The sequence below is a fragment of the Dasypus novemcinctus genome, chromosome 11 (assembly GCF_030445035.2).
Source record: "Dasypus novemcinctus isolate mDasNov1 chromosome 11, mDasNov1.1.hap2, whole genome shotgun sequence".
Lineage (NCBI taxonomy): Eukaryota > Metazoa > Chordata > Mammalia > Cingulata > Dasypodidae > Dasypus > Dasypus novemcinctus.
The window spans coordinates 107,719,882-107,733,385 of record NC_080683.1 but is presented as its reverse complement, the minus strand read 5'-3'; the positions used below and the strand labels follow the sequence as shown (position 1 = coordinate 107,733,385).

Here is a 13,504-nt window from a genome sequence, read left to right as displayed (position 1 = left end):
CTTTAAAATACATCTTTTGGCATAAAAAGATAAGCATATGTGGGTGTAAGAGAGCATAAGGAAGATTCAACAGAAGAAACATATAAACTTATACACAAAGGTCAATATTAGAATTCTCAAACAAGAACTCTAAAATCATTAATATTTTATACTTAAGGAAATAGAAAAGACTGAGAATTTCAACATAAAACTGGAAACTCTAAACTTCTTTTTAGAAATGAACCAAAGAGAAGTTGTAAAACTGAAAACATTTTATAAATGAAATTAAGAATCTGAAGAATAATTTCAACAGCAGATTTAACATAGCTGAAGAGAGAATTAGTGAATTGAAAGTAGGCCAGAAAAAAAATATCTAGACTTAAGGACAGAACACCAATAGGATGGAAACTACAGAAAGGAAAGTAAGATACATAGTGTATACAATGAAAAGTTCCAAAATATTTTTAATTGGAGTTATAGACAGAATAGGCAGTAGCAATATCTGAAAAGATAATGGTTGAAATAACCCTGGAACTAAAAAAAGACATTCTACAGATACAACAAAGCAAACAAATCTAAATAAAGATAGTAAAAGGGCATAACCTAGAGTAGAGCTATCCAATACCAAGTTCTGCAATGATGAAAATATTCTATTCTGTGCAGCCCAATATGGTAGTTGCTAGCCACAAGTAGCTACCAAGCACTTGAAATGTGGCTAGTGCAACTGAGGATTTGTCTTAATTTTCATTAATTTAAATTTAAATAGCCCACAGAGAGCTAATAGCTATTGTACTGGACAGTACAGATGTGGAGCATCTTAGTAAATCTACTGTAAAACAAAGGCAAAGATAAAATCGTTATAGAAATCAGAAGAGGGGGAAAAAACCTCAGAAACAACTCTTAGGAAACTACTTCCTCTATATAAACAATGGAAGCCAGAAGATAATAAAACACACTGAAAAAAAATAATTGCTAATCTGAAATCCTATAGTCAATAAAAATATTCTTCAAGAATGGAGATGAATTCTTTAAAATACCTAGTTTAGCACATGAGCTCTACTGGAGATGAATTTACATATTGGTCTTGAAACATTTGCAATACTGAGTTTTTGCTTGTTTTCCTTTATTCTGAGAAGTTATTGTCTCAGTGTAGCTACTCCCACTCTTACAGGGGAATTTATTGCTTCCTTTACACATTCTGTTTTTGCTCTTACAAGATCATGCTGTATTTACTGATTTGTGTGTTTATTTCTCTTACTTGACTGCCATTTTTCTGGGGAGTTTTAGACACAAGTACTTAATAATTAAATTTCAGGTGGCATCCAAAAGTACATCATGTTAAGACTGAAAGCTAATGAAATTAAGATTTATTTATTTCACAGTCACTAGCCTGGGGTATGTTGTTGACAAGTACCCAAAGCTTATAGAATATTCCCAAATGTTATATTGTATGTGACATCCACAACTATACTACTTTAGAATTGAAAGATGTCTTAGAACAATTTATGTATTGAACTAATTCAAATGTTCAAGAAATTCAATCACAGAAAGATTAAGTGATTTGAGAAGGTTACATAAAAATTAGAACCAGGACAAGAACTCAGGTCTTCTGATTCTCATGTAGATTCTTTTAACCGTGATGTCTCCAGAATTTCGATTTTCCACTTATACTGGTGTGGCATCACTATGTCTCCTCTAAGTCATTTGCAAGTTTAGCATTGACCAACTTTATCAGTTTCAAACTACCAACTTCCATTCTTTACTAGAGTAGTGTAAGAAACATTAGCCTAAGAATCACGGGACCTGTTTTAGATCTACTGCCTGTTGAGCTGCAAGTCTTGGAGAATATTATCTACCTTCAGTGGGCCTGTTTATCCTAGGGCCATTTTCAATAACACTTTCATAAAGTAAAGTTATAAAGTGAAGCATATGCATATGCCATAGGAGAGGTCTGAAATTCATTCTTATTCTTAGATCATTCTACTTCAAATGCTTTGAATTACTTTGTTTCTCACCTCATCCACTTCCAAGTAGAGACAAATAGATTTAAAGAAACATATCACAAAGTTGAATATGTTGTTCTTCATAGTCATCATAAATGAATAGCATTGAGTGAATAAGTCTTCTAGGGGTGGAAGCAATATAGCTAGTTAAACAAGCAAACACTGCTGTTGGTTCCTTGTTGGCAGGCTAAACTGGTCTGAAGGATAATATAGGAAGACCACAGTTTGGAGATGCACATGTACACGTACTCTACATTTCTATCTAGGCCTTTTTGTAATTTTGTCCAGCCACTTTTTGAATTGGATCAGTTTGTAAAAGGTAAAAAGACACTTTAGAAACATTAGATAAAATGTAAGTCCTGGATAAACACTGGAACAAAGAGGAAAATAATAATTTTAAAAATCAACTCAAATATATTCTCTCTATGCTCCCCGGCTACACCCAATCCATAATGGCCAGGATTGGATGCCTCTGGGCACAAAGCAGGTTGAACTGCCCTTTGATTCCTTGTCATTGGGCAGATTGAGATAACTGCCGAGAATGCCATTTGGACTTTTTTCCGTAAGGTTGTTTTCACATTTGAAATTTGAAATATAGAACAGGGAGTCTGATAGATTTACATGAAAAACTTTTCCCCAGAAAGTCTAAAGAAATAAGTCTAGATGGGTTAAAGTGGACATGAAAGACTGTGAATATCAATTTTCTGAAAACATTAACATAAAAAGAGGATACCAGCTTCAGAGGTATGAGCCAGGTAAGGAAGGTATGGTTCAGACTGGAGTTTAAAAGCTGGTAGGCATAGCAGGTAGGATGAAATGAACCAGACCACATGGACAAAAAGTTGGAAGTTTAGGGAAATACAATAAATAGGTATTAGGGAAGCCAAGAGATTCATTGAGTTAAGGTTTGCATATCTTGGAGGAGAATAACGATAATAAGAGCAACATCAACAAAATAGTTAATACTAAAGCATGTAGTATGTGCATGCCAGCCCTGCTCTAAATGCTTTCAATATAATAATCCTTTTAATTTTCTTTACAATCAAATGAGATAAGAACTATTATCAGTGTTTCCAGTTTATGGAAAAGGGAACAGGGGCACAGAAAATTTACATCCTGGATCAAGATCACAGCTATTAGAGATAAATTCAGGGTTTGAATCTGTGAATGAATCAACAAATGAATCTAAAATCTTAACCAAGAATAAAAGACAATACAGAGAAACAGAACACACTTAGATTATGACTTCACTTGCATGTAATTGTGACTTTACGATTACTTTCACATTACCATTCAGCAAAACCTGACTCAAAGGCAAAAGAACCCCACCATCGTTCTTTGTGGTGACAGCAGAATTCCCTTGAAGTAACCATTATTTGGGTCTTTTGTGAGGATTACATTTCTTCACAAAGTCACCCCTGTCATCCATCTTCAGATCAGAGTACACATATGTCTAAGGCTCCCTTTAAGTTCTCCATCATTCTCTAATCATCCACAATCCTCACTGTCAGGAAATTCTCTTTCTATGTAAAATTAATCACTGACTTTCCAAATTAAATCCATTTCCTTGTGTCTGATCTTTATTGGAGATGGAAGACACATTCTTGATGATGGTAGTTAAAATTCTCATCACCTTGGGTTTTTCTTTTTTATTTAATAACTCCTTTAAATGTACTTCTGCTAAATCCCTTTAAAAAAATCTCCCTGACATTAATTACAGATATATCCCAGTTTTTCTGACAGGCCTATTTTGCCATCGTAAATGTACTCATGGTAAGTGTTCTCAGCTTACCTCTCCATTTTCTAAGGGGTGTATCTTGGAATAAAATGAGGTGCAGATGACCTCGTCGTCTTTGGAGTATGAGGGGGGTCCGGTGCGGGGATAAATATTGTAGCGGGTCAGGCACTCCGTGTCTGTCACAGCATGGTACTGCCATGGCTTGTACTCAACACCATCAAGTGAGCGTTCCAAAATCCAGTTTCCAGGCCGAGGGGAGTTAGCTGCTTTCACAATCACATATGCAATCTGGAACACCTGGGTAGAGCAATGACAACAACATAACTTTTCATTCCAAAGTATTCTTGCCATTTTGCATCAAACATAGGCTAAATGCCACAGTCCCTTTTAGTTCAGATTTTATTCTACAACCAACCCTATTATGTTCTCAAAAATGACTTCAATCTTACATGCTCATATTAAATCACTTTTTGGGAAGAAAAGATGTTTCATTTAGACAGCCAGGGCTTTAAAAGAAATGGGCTAAGATTGGACTTTAATACTCTAACAATTCATTGACCTCATTTCACCTTATTTTTTAAAAGTTCCATCATAACCATGATCACCTGAAGCATTTGCTACATACTATTAATATTTACTCACCTTACTGTGGTAGGGATGATAAAATTGAATTGGAAATTCCATGTGTGGATATGCTTGATAGTTTAGAAAACACTTTTACTTATATCACTTAATCTTCCGAAAAATTGTGATGTTTAGATGGAGTTAGTTTGCTGCGGCAAAGTAGCAGGGGCTTTGGAGGGACAGTCTTGTGTTCAACTTGTGGTTCCAGCACTTATGTAACTAGGGGTGGATTATTTTAATTTTCCAACTCATAGCTTCCTTTTCTACGAATTAAGGTCAATAATAAAAGTATACCTCAGAGAGTTTGGATTAAATGAGAAAATAAATGCAGAGGACTTGGTACAGACCTTAGCAGTAAATAATAAATGTCATACCCTACTCCCCAGATAGAAAAAAATGGAGAAAGCAATTCCAATGACTAGCAGACAACTGTTTGAAACAGGAATATGTTAAATGAAGGGTTTTTGTTTTGTACCAGCTAAAAGGTAAACGTGTATAAAGAAAGGGGAAATGAGAAAGGAGCAGGAAGTTACTGTAAATCAGTGGAGTGACAATAGGGGGACAGGGGATGGGGCAATCCTCTATGTTAAAATCTACATAGAAGATGTAAAAAAAGAATGTTCTGGATGTTTAGTGATAGTGCATTCATGTGTCTTTATCCATGGCAGATCAAAAGTCAATAGACCAAGAATAATGCACAACTATTATTGAATGACATGTGTGTATATATCCATGTGAGAAAATAGATAGAAATTGGTTTGAATTACAGTTCCTGTCCTTCATGGGTTGATAACGTATTGGAATAATGAGAAACACAACAAGTAAACCAATGGAAAGCAAGATGACATGTTTTGGTTAGAAAATGAATAAGATACAGGGAGACAGACAGCTGTAAGCCCTTGGTTGGTGGAGTCAGGGGAAGGGCACAAGTGGGAGAGTAGACCCATTACTATGTGATCAAAGGGCCTGCTGAGCCCCTGAGAAAATTAGGAAAAGAAGGTGTTAAAAATAAATTGTACCTGCTTCATAGTTTTTATATGGGATCATCACCAATAGGGGTGTTGAGTCTCTGGCACACTCTAAGGGACTGAATATAGAAATAAGAAAAACTGGCCTACAAGGGGCCTAACACAGATGGTTCCAATTTTGGTCCTTTGTAAACTTTGCTAGAATACAGGCACACTTGTATGCAGTGAGGGCAAACCATGAGCCACTGAGTGACAGAAAACTGAACTTGTAGTTGCATTATAGGCACAGGTGTGGAAGAACCAGTGATGAAAATACTGTAATTCTTCTGTAGTGGTTGGCCAATCACAGCTGCCAAGCCTTCCAAATGCCCCTCTCCCCTAAGACCAGCTGAAACCCCTGCATAGCATGGATCAGCCAAGACATTTGTTCTGATTAATGTGGGCTTCAGCCATTCAGTTTTATCACTTCAGGTGGGAAACATGAATTTATATTTACAGAGGGATACAGATAAGTGTAACTGCAGTTATATACACATGCCTATGGCTGTGCATATAAATGTTTGACTATGTTAGGCATTTTGGGAAGAACAAACATGAAAGTATTACAGCTGTTACCTCTGGGGTTTGGGAATTAGAAGTCAAGTAGAGGAGGAGGAGGGATTTTACTTTTCATACTATATTATATAGATGGTGTCTTAATTTTTAATCATTTTTTCAAATTTTATATTATCAAAATTTTATATTATCAAAATAGTATTTTAAATAAGGGACAATTAAATGAAAATATGTATGAACAAAGGGCAAGAGTATGAGTAAGATGGAACATACTCCATCAACCATCATTATTCAAAATATTGGCTATTGCCACATTTTTAGGAGTTTTTAGGAATTATTTATTTTAGATAGTTCATAGTCAACAACTGCTGTGATTTTCTCATGCACATGGACCTTATTGATAAGGAAATTTGCTGAGGAAAATAGGAGTTGATTAATCTAATAGAACACAAAGAGTTGTGTCTAGTAAAAATATGAAACACTTTGGTCCTAATTGCAGGTAATCCTAAAGTATTACAGAAAAGCTCTATAAAATGATAAAGAATACTAATAACTATATTGTGAGATCCTACAGAGCAGAGTCTATAGCTTTACATCCTCAAAGGCACTATAATTCTTATTACAATTCTTTTAAAATAGTGAGCATTTAATATTTATTACATTTACTTGAATAACCAAATCTTCATTGTATCAAGCTTTTATGTTACTTCTATTGATTTAACACAGATCTTTTCTGATTGTTAAAGCTTAAATCTCAGTCAACACCAGCCTATTTGCAACTCTCAAGAGTACTTTGTCATTTGCAGGAAATAAGACATACAATTCTTGGGTGCCTGTCCTATTATGTCTTTATGAGCTGAGAAAGTCACTTAAACTCTTTTACCTTCTGCTTCCCAATCTTTCATTTTCCAAAGACAAAATTATAGAAGAGACAATGAGATAATGAATTTAAAAGATTGCCTGCTCTTTGGAAGAGGGAAACCATAAAAAATATTTTAAATTAGCATCATTTCTTCCAGAAAAAAAATCATAGCGATATTTTTAAAGATAGAAAACAAAAAGAGAAGTGGCAAAGCATACTTAGAAATCACAGTTACCCAATAAGAAAAATAAAGATACCCTGATGTTATGGGTAAAGAATATTGTTTAGAAATCAGCTCAGCAAGTAAATATTGGAAGAGGCCAAATTCTCTTGGAGCTACAATGCGGATTTATGACTTAGGAGCTTCTGTGTTGGCTCTGGAATAATAGATAAAAATCAATGAAATAAAATTCTACTAGAAATCACACAGATGCTTTCTATAATTCAGTATGTCAGCTAGCATTAGGTGACATGGAAAAGTAGTCACTGCCTTAGAGTATAATAGAAGAATCCCATTTCAAAACAATCTCTCTCTTATGCTTACTTTCTATGGATTCTTTCACATCCCATGCAAAATTAATTAGCTGGCACAGAGTATTTTGAATAAACTTTAAAAAATATGGTAAACAGTGTTACTGGGAAACACAATGAATAGTAGAAGTGCTGTTTGAAGACTTCAGAGAATGACTGAAAATTTTAACTGATTTTTCTAAGTACTCCAAAATTGTAATAGTACTGAGAATAATTCTCTAGATCAAATTTATCTGTTACTTAACTTTAATTCTCTAATGTATTTATGTTACTTATCTTAACTATGTCTTGTGCATTTGGCGTGAAGACTTTTCAGAGGCAGTAGTTTTAAAACCTTATTTCTAAGTGAATAAAATCCTGACTTCTAATGGTGTGCAATGAGGCAAGTAAACATCCCATTATAAGAACTACTAAAATGCTATTCCTGTTAGGCTTCAATGATCCTAAGAAACAGCAAATAATGCCCCAACATTTTTCTGTTGGAGGCCACTTTTTACAAACTTGGTGTCTGAATTTAAATCCAAAATAACTTCTGAATACCGAAAGTGTTACATTTTACTATACCAAAAGGAAATTCTACTTCATATTCCACTTGTTACTTATTTGCATGCCACCTAACACAATCGCATGGAATTACTTCACTGAGGAAGCAATAATGGGGATGTGTATTCTATAATAAGCAGAGTATTAAGAATTTGATCTCATTTAGGGGTGGAATTGGAGAATAGGGTCTTCCTGAAGTAATCCTTCATTCCCAAATTAGCAAGTAACATGCAATGACCATCACAGGAGTGACACTGTCCAACCTTCTTCACTTCTTGGCTGAGATGCAATGAGATTTACACAGTACTTGGGTAAAAGGAGGCCATGAGCTCATTTTGCCTAAAACCCATGTGGGTAAAGCTGACATATGGAACACATCTCCAGGGAATGCATTGCTGTGCTGGGATTTTTTAAAAATACTATTCTCTGCTATGAATCTAAGGAATCCACTTCTTCCCAGTTCCTTTGTCCTCAGAAAATCACAGATCTAGGATAATGCTACCAAGGGGTTGTGTTTCAGACATTTTAATGAGATTTTGAACGTCAATGGTGTTAAGGTAGACCAATGTCTGACTCTTTTATGACATGGGACCTCTGTTTCCTATAGACTGAACCCCTTGAAAATTATAAAAATTTCAGGGAAGCCCACTTTCTACCCTTTTTTCTCATCCTTCTTATGGGACTTGACCTGAATAATTCACTGTCTTCCATTTCTGGCATAGTGTCATCTAATTTCTGCTTAATGTTGAGCTCTTCCCCATGTCTCTGGTGCCTGTGTCCATTTCTGAAGTTCCTAGGGCAAATAGTTTTAAATGCACCAAAACTGCTTATTTTGAAAGAGGCTCTGCCATATTCTAGTACTTGCTCTCCCCATGTTGTGCATTTTAACACCTCCATATGCTGTGATGCCATCTCTATTATATATTGAAAGCTCATCTGTATTCTTACTTCTAATAGTACGTATGCCAAATAATCTTATTTCTCCATATAGGCATGCCAGCTTTCAGAAACTGATGAAAGGAACAAAAAATCAGAACAAGATCATATAAACCATCTAGTCCAGGAGATCTCATATTTAGCGTCCATTGGAGTAACCTGGAAAGCTTTGTGGAAAAGCAGATAACACCTCTGTTTGAATTAATGAATATAATTCATGCAATTATCCGCTCTTCCACTTGTGACCTTTAAAGAGGGAGTAAAGAAATAAAGTAGAAATGAGTAACAAAAAACAACAACAAAAAAAGAAGATGATGAGGGAGTTCAGCATTCTTCTGAAAGGTCTATGAGAATTGGCTAATGAAGGTGATGAAATGAAAGCACTCAGGGTGACTATAAGCCAGGCTGAAGTCCAGGAGAATCTCACAGAGGCAGATATGACTGGAAGCAGGGATCAGCGGTAGAGTTGAATATGGAAAATTAATTCAAAATCTAGATATAATCGAGGAGTCACTGAAAGCCCCACTCCCACCTAAGCCATTGGTAACCAGATTCCGACTTCCCACCCAAGGTTTCCAAGCAACCTCAGAAAATTACTTGCTCATAATCTTAACAATTTTCTGTACAGATTTTGATACTACTGTAACTGGGTATCAGTTTAAGCCAAGCTCCAACAAGTGATGCTTTATAATTAAAACAATCATCTGGAAATATGTCTAAGATTTACTTTCTGGGTAAGTTTTGCATCCCCATGTAAATTTACACTTACTTAGATAAAATAGAATAGTTAGTGGGGAACTTGGAAGGAACAGCCCCTTTCCTGCGGGCACTTTCTATCTTCAGGCAAATTCATTTAAAAGGATTTTCCATACCGATATGACTAGCAATTCTCACTCAGTTATAATGTGCAGCTCCCTGTGAATATTACAATTCTTGAGTGTGAACTTGCCTGTAAACAAGGGTGCCATTTCACCTCAGGTAACTGGCTTCCCTGTTGCCAGAGAAACAGAAACACTGCCCCCAATTAAAATATTTTCTTATACTCACATTCGACTCACGTAAAGTTTATACACTTGAAAAAAATTAGTCCAGCACCCACAGAATTTCTAAGAAACAAAAATGAAACTGAATGATGAATGATAATCCTTTGCAGAAAATGTATGTGTTGAAATTGTTTCTCAAAACTGTTTTCCATAAAGCCTAAATCTTCAAGGGAAAGTGAAGGACTTCTCTAAAGCAAATCTCAGGGCTTGGCACTGAAAAGTAACTAGCTCTTCCTAATTTAATACATAAAGGTAATGTAATTTCTTTACAACTATTATTTTAGTTCTCTAGAGTTAGACAAATTGATTTTAAAGTTGATTTGGAAGAATTAACAAGCAAGAATAGTCAGGCATGAATAGGCAACAATGAATGGAGAGATATCATGTTAAATGAAGAGCTAGCAATGAATGGATATCATGTTAAATGAAAAAAAAAAACACAACAATGTAGAGAAAAGTATGGTTTTATAAAGAATGCTACCCTACCAATTACTAAGAAGGGGTTCCCTGTTGAAATGATGGCCATAGGCAATAGTCATCAGTAGCCAGTAACACCCCAAAAGAGACACTAGGACATTTTCTGCATTATGATGGAGCACATGGTACCATCTATGAAGTATACATGCCAAAGGAGTTCACTTGAATCATAGCAAACCTCTAAAATTTTAACTATCAATTTTGAGGAAACACAAGACAGAGTAGCATGTTAAAGGGAAATAGAAGAATATGATTAGCAAATCCAAAAACTCCAACAACATGGTTTCTTCAAAAATTAAATTGCAAAGATACAAAATATAATGAGGATATAGATTAAGAGTATTTTAGAGGTATATTAAACAAATGCAATATATAACTTCTAGTACACTGGATTCAGTCAACCTTCTTTTTTTAAGGAGGTACCAGCAATTGAACACAAGACCTGTATATGGCAACCAGGTGCTCTCCACTAAGCTACATCTGCTCCCCAGTGAGAGATGACCCTTTTCCTTTACTTGTTTGTTTTGTTTCTGGGAGATACCAGGGATCAAACCCAGGACCTGGGACCTTGTACATATGAGCATATGAGGCAGGAACTCAACCACTTGAGCTATAACCACTCCCCTCAATCATTAAAAAAAAAAAAAAAATTGGTAGCAATCTGGAGAAATCTGAATACCAACTGGATATCTGTCAATATTAAGTTGTTGTAATAGCAGTAATTTTTAGGTGTGACAATGTTTTGTTGCTGTTGCTTACCAAAAAAAAAAAAAGCCTTATCCTTCAGATGTACATAATGAAATATTTATGGAGAAAGTGATATGTATGGAATTTGCTTCAAAATAAAATGGGGTTAGTCAGCTGAAAGTAAAGAACCGATGTAAGAGGAGTCATGTGTTAATATTTTTTTTAATTAGAGAAATTTTAAACAACAATCATACATAAAATACAGAATTCCCATACACCACCCCACCAACAACACCTTGCATTTGTATGCAACATTTGTTACAATTGATGTTAGCATTTTTTACAGTTGTACTTTTTTTTAACAGTAGTTACTTTTGTTATACTTGATGAAATATTATTAAAATAGTACTATTAACTATCGTCCATAGTTTACATTTAGTGTATTTTTCCCATCCGTGGTTAAATTTATTCCTAGATATTTCAATTTTTTAGTTTCTCTTGTAAATGAAATTCTTTCCTTGGATTTCCTCCTAAGATTGATTTTTGCTAGTATATTGAAACACTACTGATTTTTGAATGTTGATGTGGGATACCTCCACTTTACTGAATTTATTAGCCCTAATAGTTTTCTTGTAGATTTTTGGGGGATTTTCTATATACAGGATTATGTCATCTGCAAATAAAGTTTATTTCTTCCTTTCTAATTTGAATGCCTTTTTTCTTCATGCCAAACTGCTCTAACTAGAATTTCCAGTACAATGATGAATAACAGTGTTGACAGTGGGCAGCCTTGTCTTGTTCTAGATCTTAGAGGGAAAGATTTCAGTCTTTCCTTATTAAGATGATGTCAGCTGTGTGTTTTTTCATATATACCATTTACCATACTGAGGAAGTTTCATTCTTTTCCTGGTTATCAAAGTGTTTTTATCAAGAAAGGATCTTGGACTCTGTCAATGCTTTTTCAGTGTCAACAGAGATGATCATATGTTTTGTTTCATTTTTTCTAGTTGCTTTGTTAATGTGGTTTATTGCATTTATTGATTTTATTATGTTGAACCATGCTTGCATACCTGGGATAAAACCTTTCTGATCATGATATATAATTCTTTCAATATGCTGTTTTATTCTAACTGCAAGTGTTTTACTGAGGATTTTTGCATCTATATTCTGAAGAAAAATTTTCTTAAGTATCAATTTCTGGATTTGGTATTAGGGTGATGTTGGACTCATAAAATGAGTTATGTAGCATCCTTTCTTCTTCAATTTTTAGGATGAGTTTGAACAGGATGGGTATTAATTCTTCTTGGAACGACTGGTAGAATTCACCTGTGATACCATGGTGGCCTGGGCTTTTCTTTGTTGGGAGGTTTGTGGTGACTGATTCAATGTTTTTAATTCTGATTGGTCTGTTGAGATTTTCTATTTCTTCTAGATTAGTATAGGAAATTTATGTATTTCTAGTAATTTCTCTATTTCATCTATATTGACTAATTTCTTGGCATACAGTTTATAGCAGTTTGATAAAGTTATGAATTCCAAAAATAGATATTGGAATATGTTTGTAATCTGGTTTGTACCTAGGCATGATTAAAATTATGATTAGGGCTTTGATTGGGACATATCATTAGGGTGTTAAGACCCTACCCCTTGGTGGACAGGGACTCACAGATAAAAAGGCATGGCAAACGACAGAGTTGAGGGTTTTTGATGCTGGAGTTTTGATGTCGGATCTTAATGCTGAAGCCCTGGGAAGTAAGCTCACAGAGGAAAGAGAAGCAAGCCCCAGGAAGAAAGGAACCCTGAACCCAGGAAGAAGCCCTGGGAAAAGAGGAACCCTGAACCCAGAGAGAAGCAAGACCCTGGAAGGGAGGAACCCAGGAAGCCTGAACCCTCACAGACATTGGCAGCCATCTTGCTCCAACATGTGAAAGTAGACTTTGGTGAAGGAAGTAACTTATGCTTTATGGCCTGGTATCTGTAAGCTCCTACCCCAAATAAACACCCTTAATAAAAACCAGCTGATGTATTTTACATCAGCACCTGTTTGGCTGAATAATACACAGTTGTTCATCGTATCCTCTCATGATATATTTTATTTCTTTGGGGTCAGTAGTAATGCCCCCCTCTCATTTCTAATCTTATTATTTGTGTCTCCTCTGTTTTCTCTTTGCCAGTCTAGCTAAAGGTTTGTCAATTTTACTGATTCTTTTCAAAGAACTAATTTTTGGTTTTGTTAATTCTCACTATTATATTTCTACCCTCAATTTTATTTATTTCTGCTGTAATCTTTGTTATTCTTTCCTATGGTTTGCTTTGGGATTACTTTGCTGTGCTTTTTCCGGTTCCTCCAGGTGGTCATTAGATCTTTGGTGTTATCTCATTCTTCTTTTTTTATTATAAACATTTAGGTTTCTAAATTTTACCCTCAGGACTGCCTTTGCTGCATCTCATAAGTTTTGACATGTTATGCTCTTGTTTTCATTTGTCTCAAGATATTTATTGACTTCCCTTGTAATTTCTTTTTTGACCCACTGATTGTTTAAGGGTGTGCTATTTAA

General features: G+C 35.1%; 1 protein-coding gene across 1 annotated transcript in view; it reads right to left on the bottom strand.

Moving 5' to 3' along the window:
* The window catches only part of LAMA2 (laminin subunit alpha 2), a 588,895-nt gene that overhangs the window by 391,252 nt on the left and 184,139 nt on the right, over positions 1 to 13,504 (bottom strand). Inside the window, exon 4 of the mRNA XM_071218658.1 lies at positions 3,775 to 4,017. Within this exon, the coding sequence (XP_071074759.1) occupies positions 3,775 to 4,017 (243 nt within the window). The remainder of the gene's footprint in view (positions 1 to 3,774; positions 4,018 to 13,504) is intronic.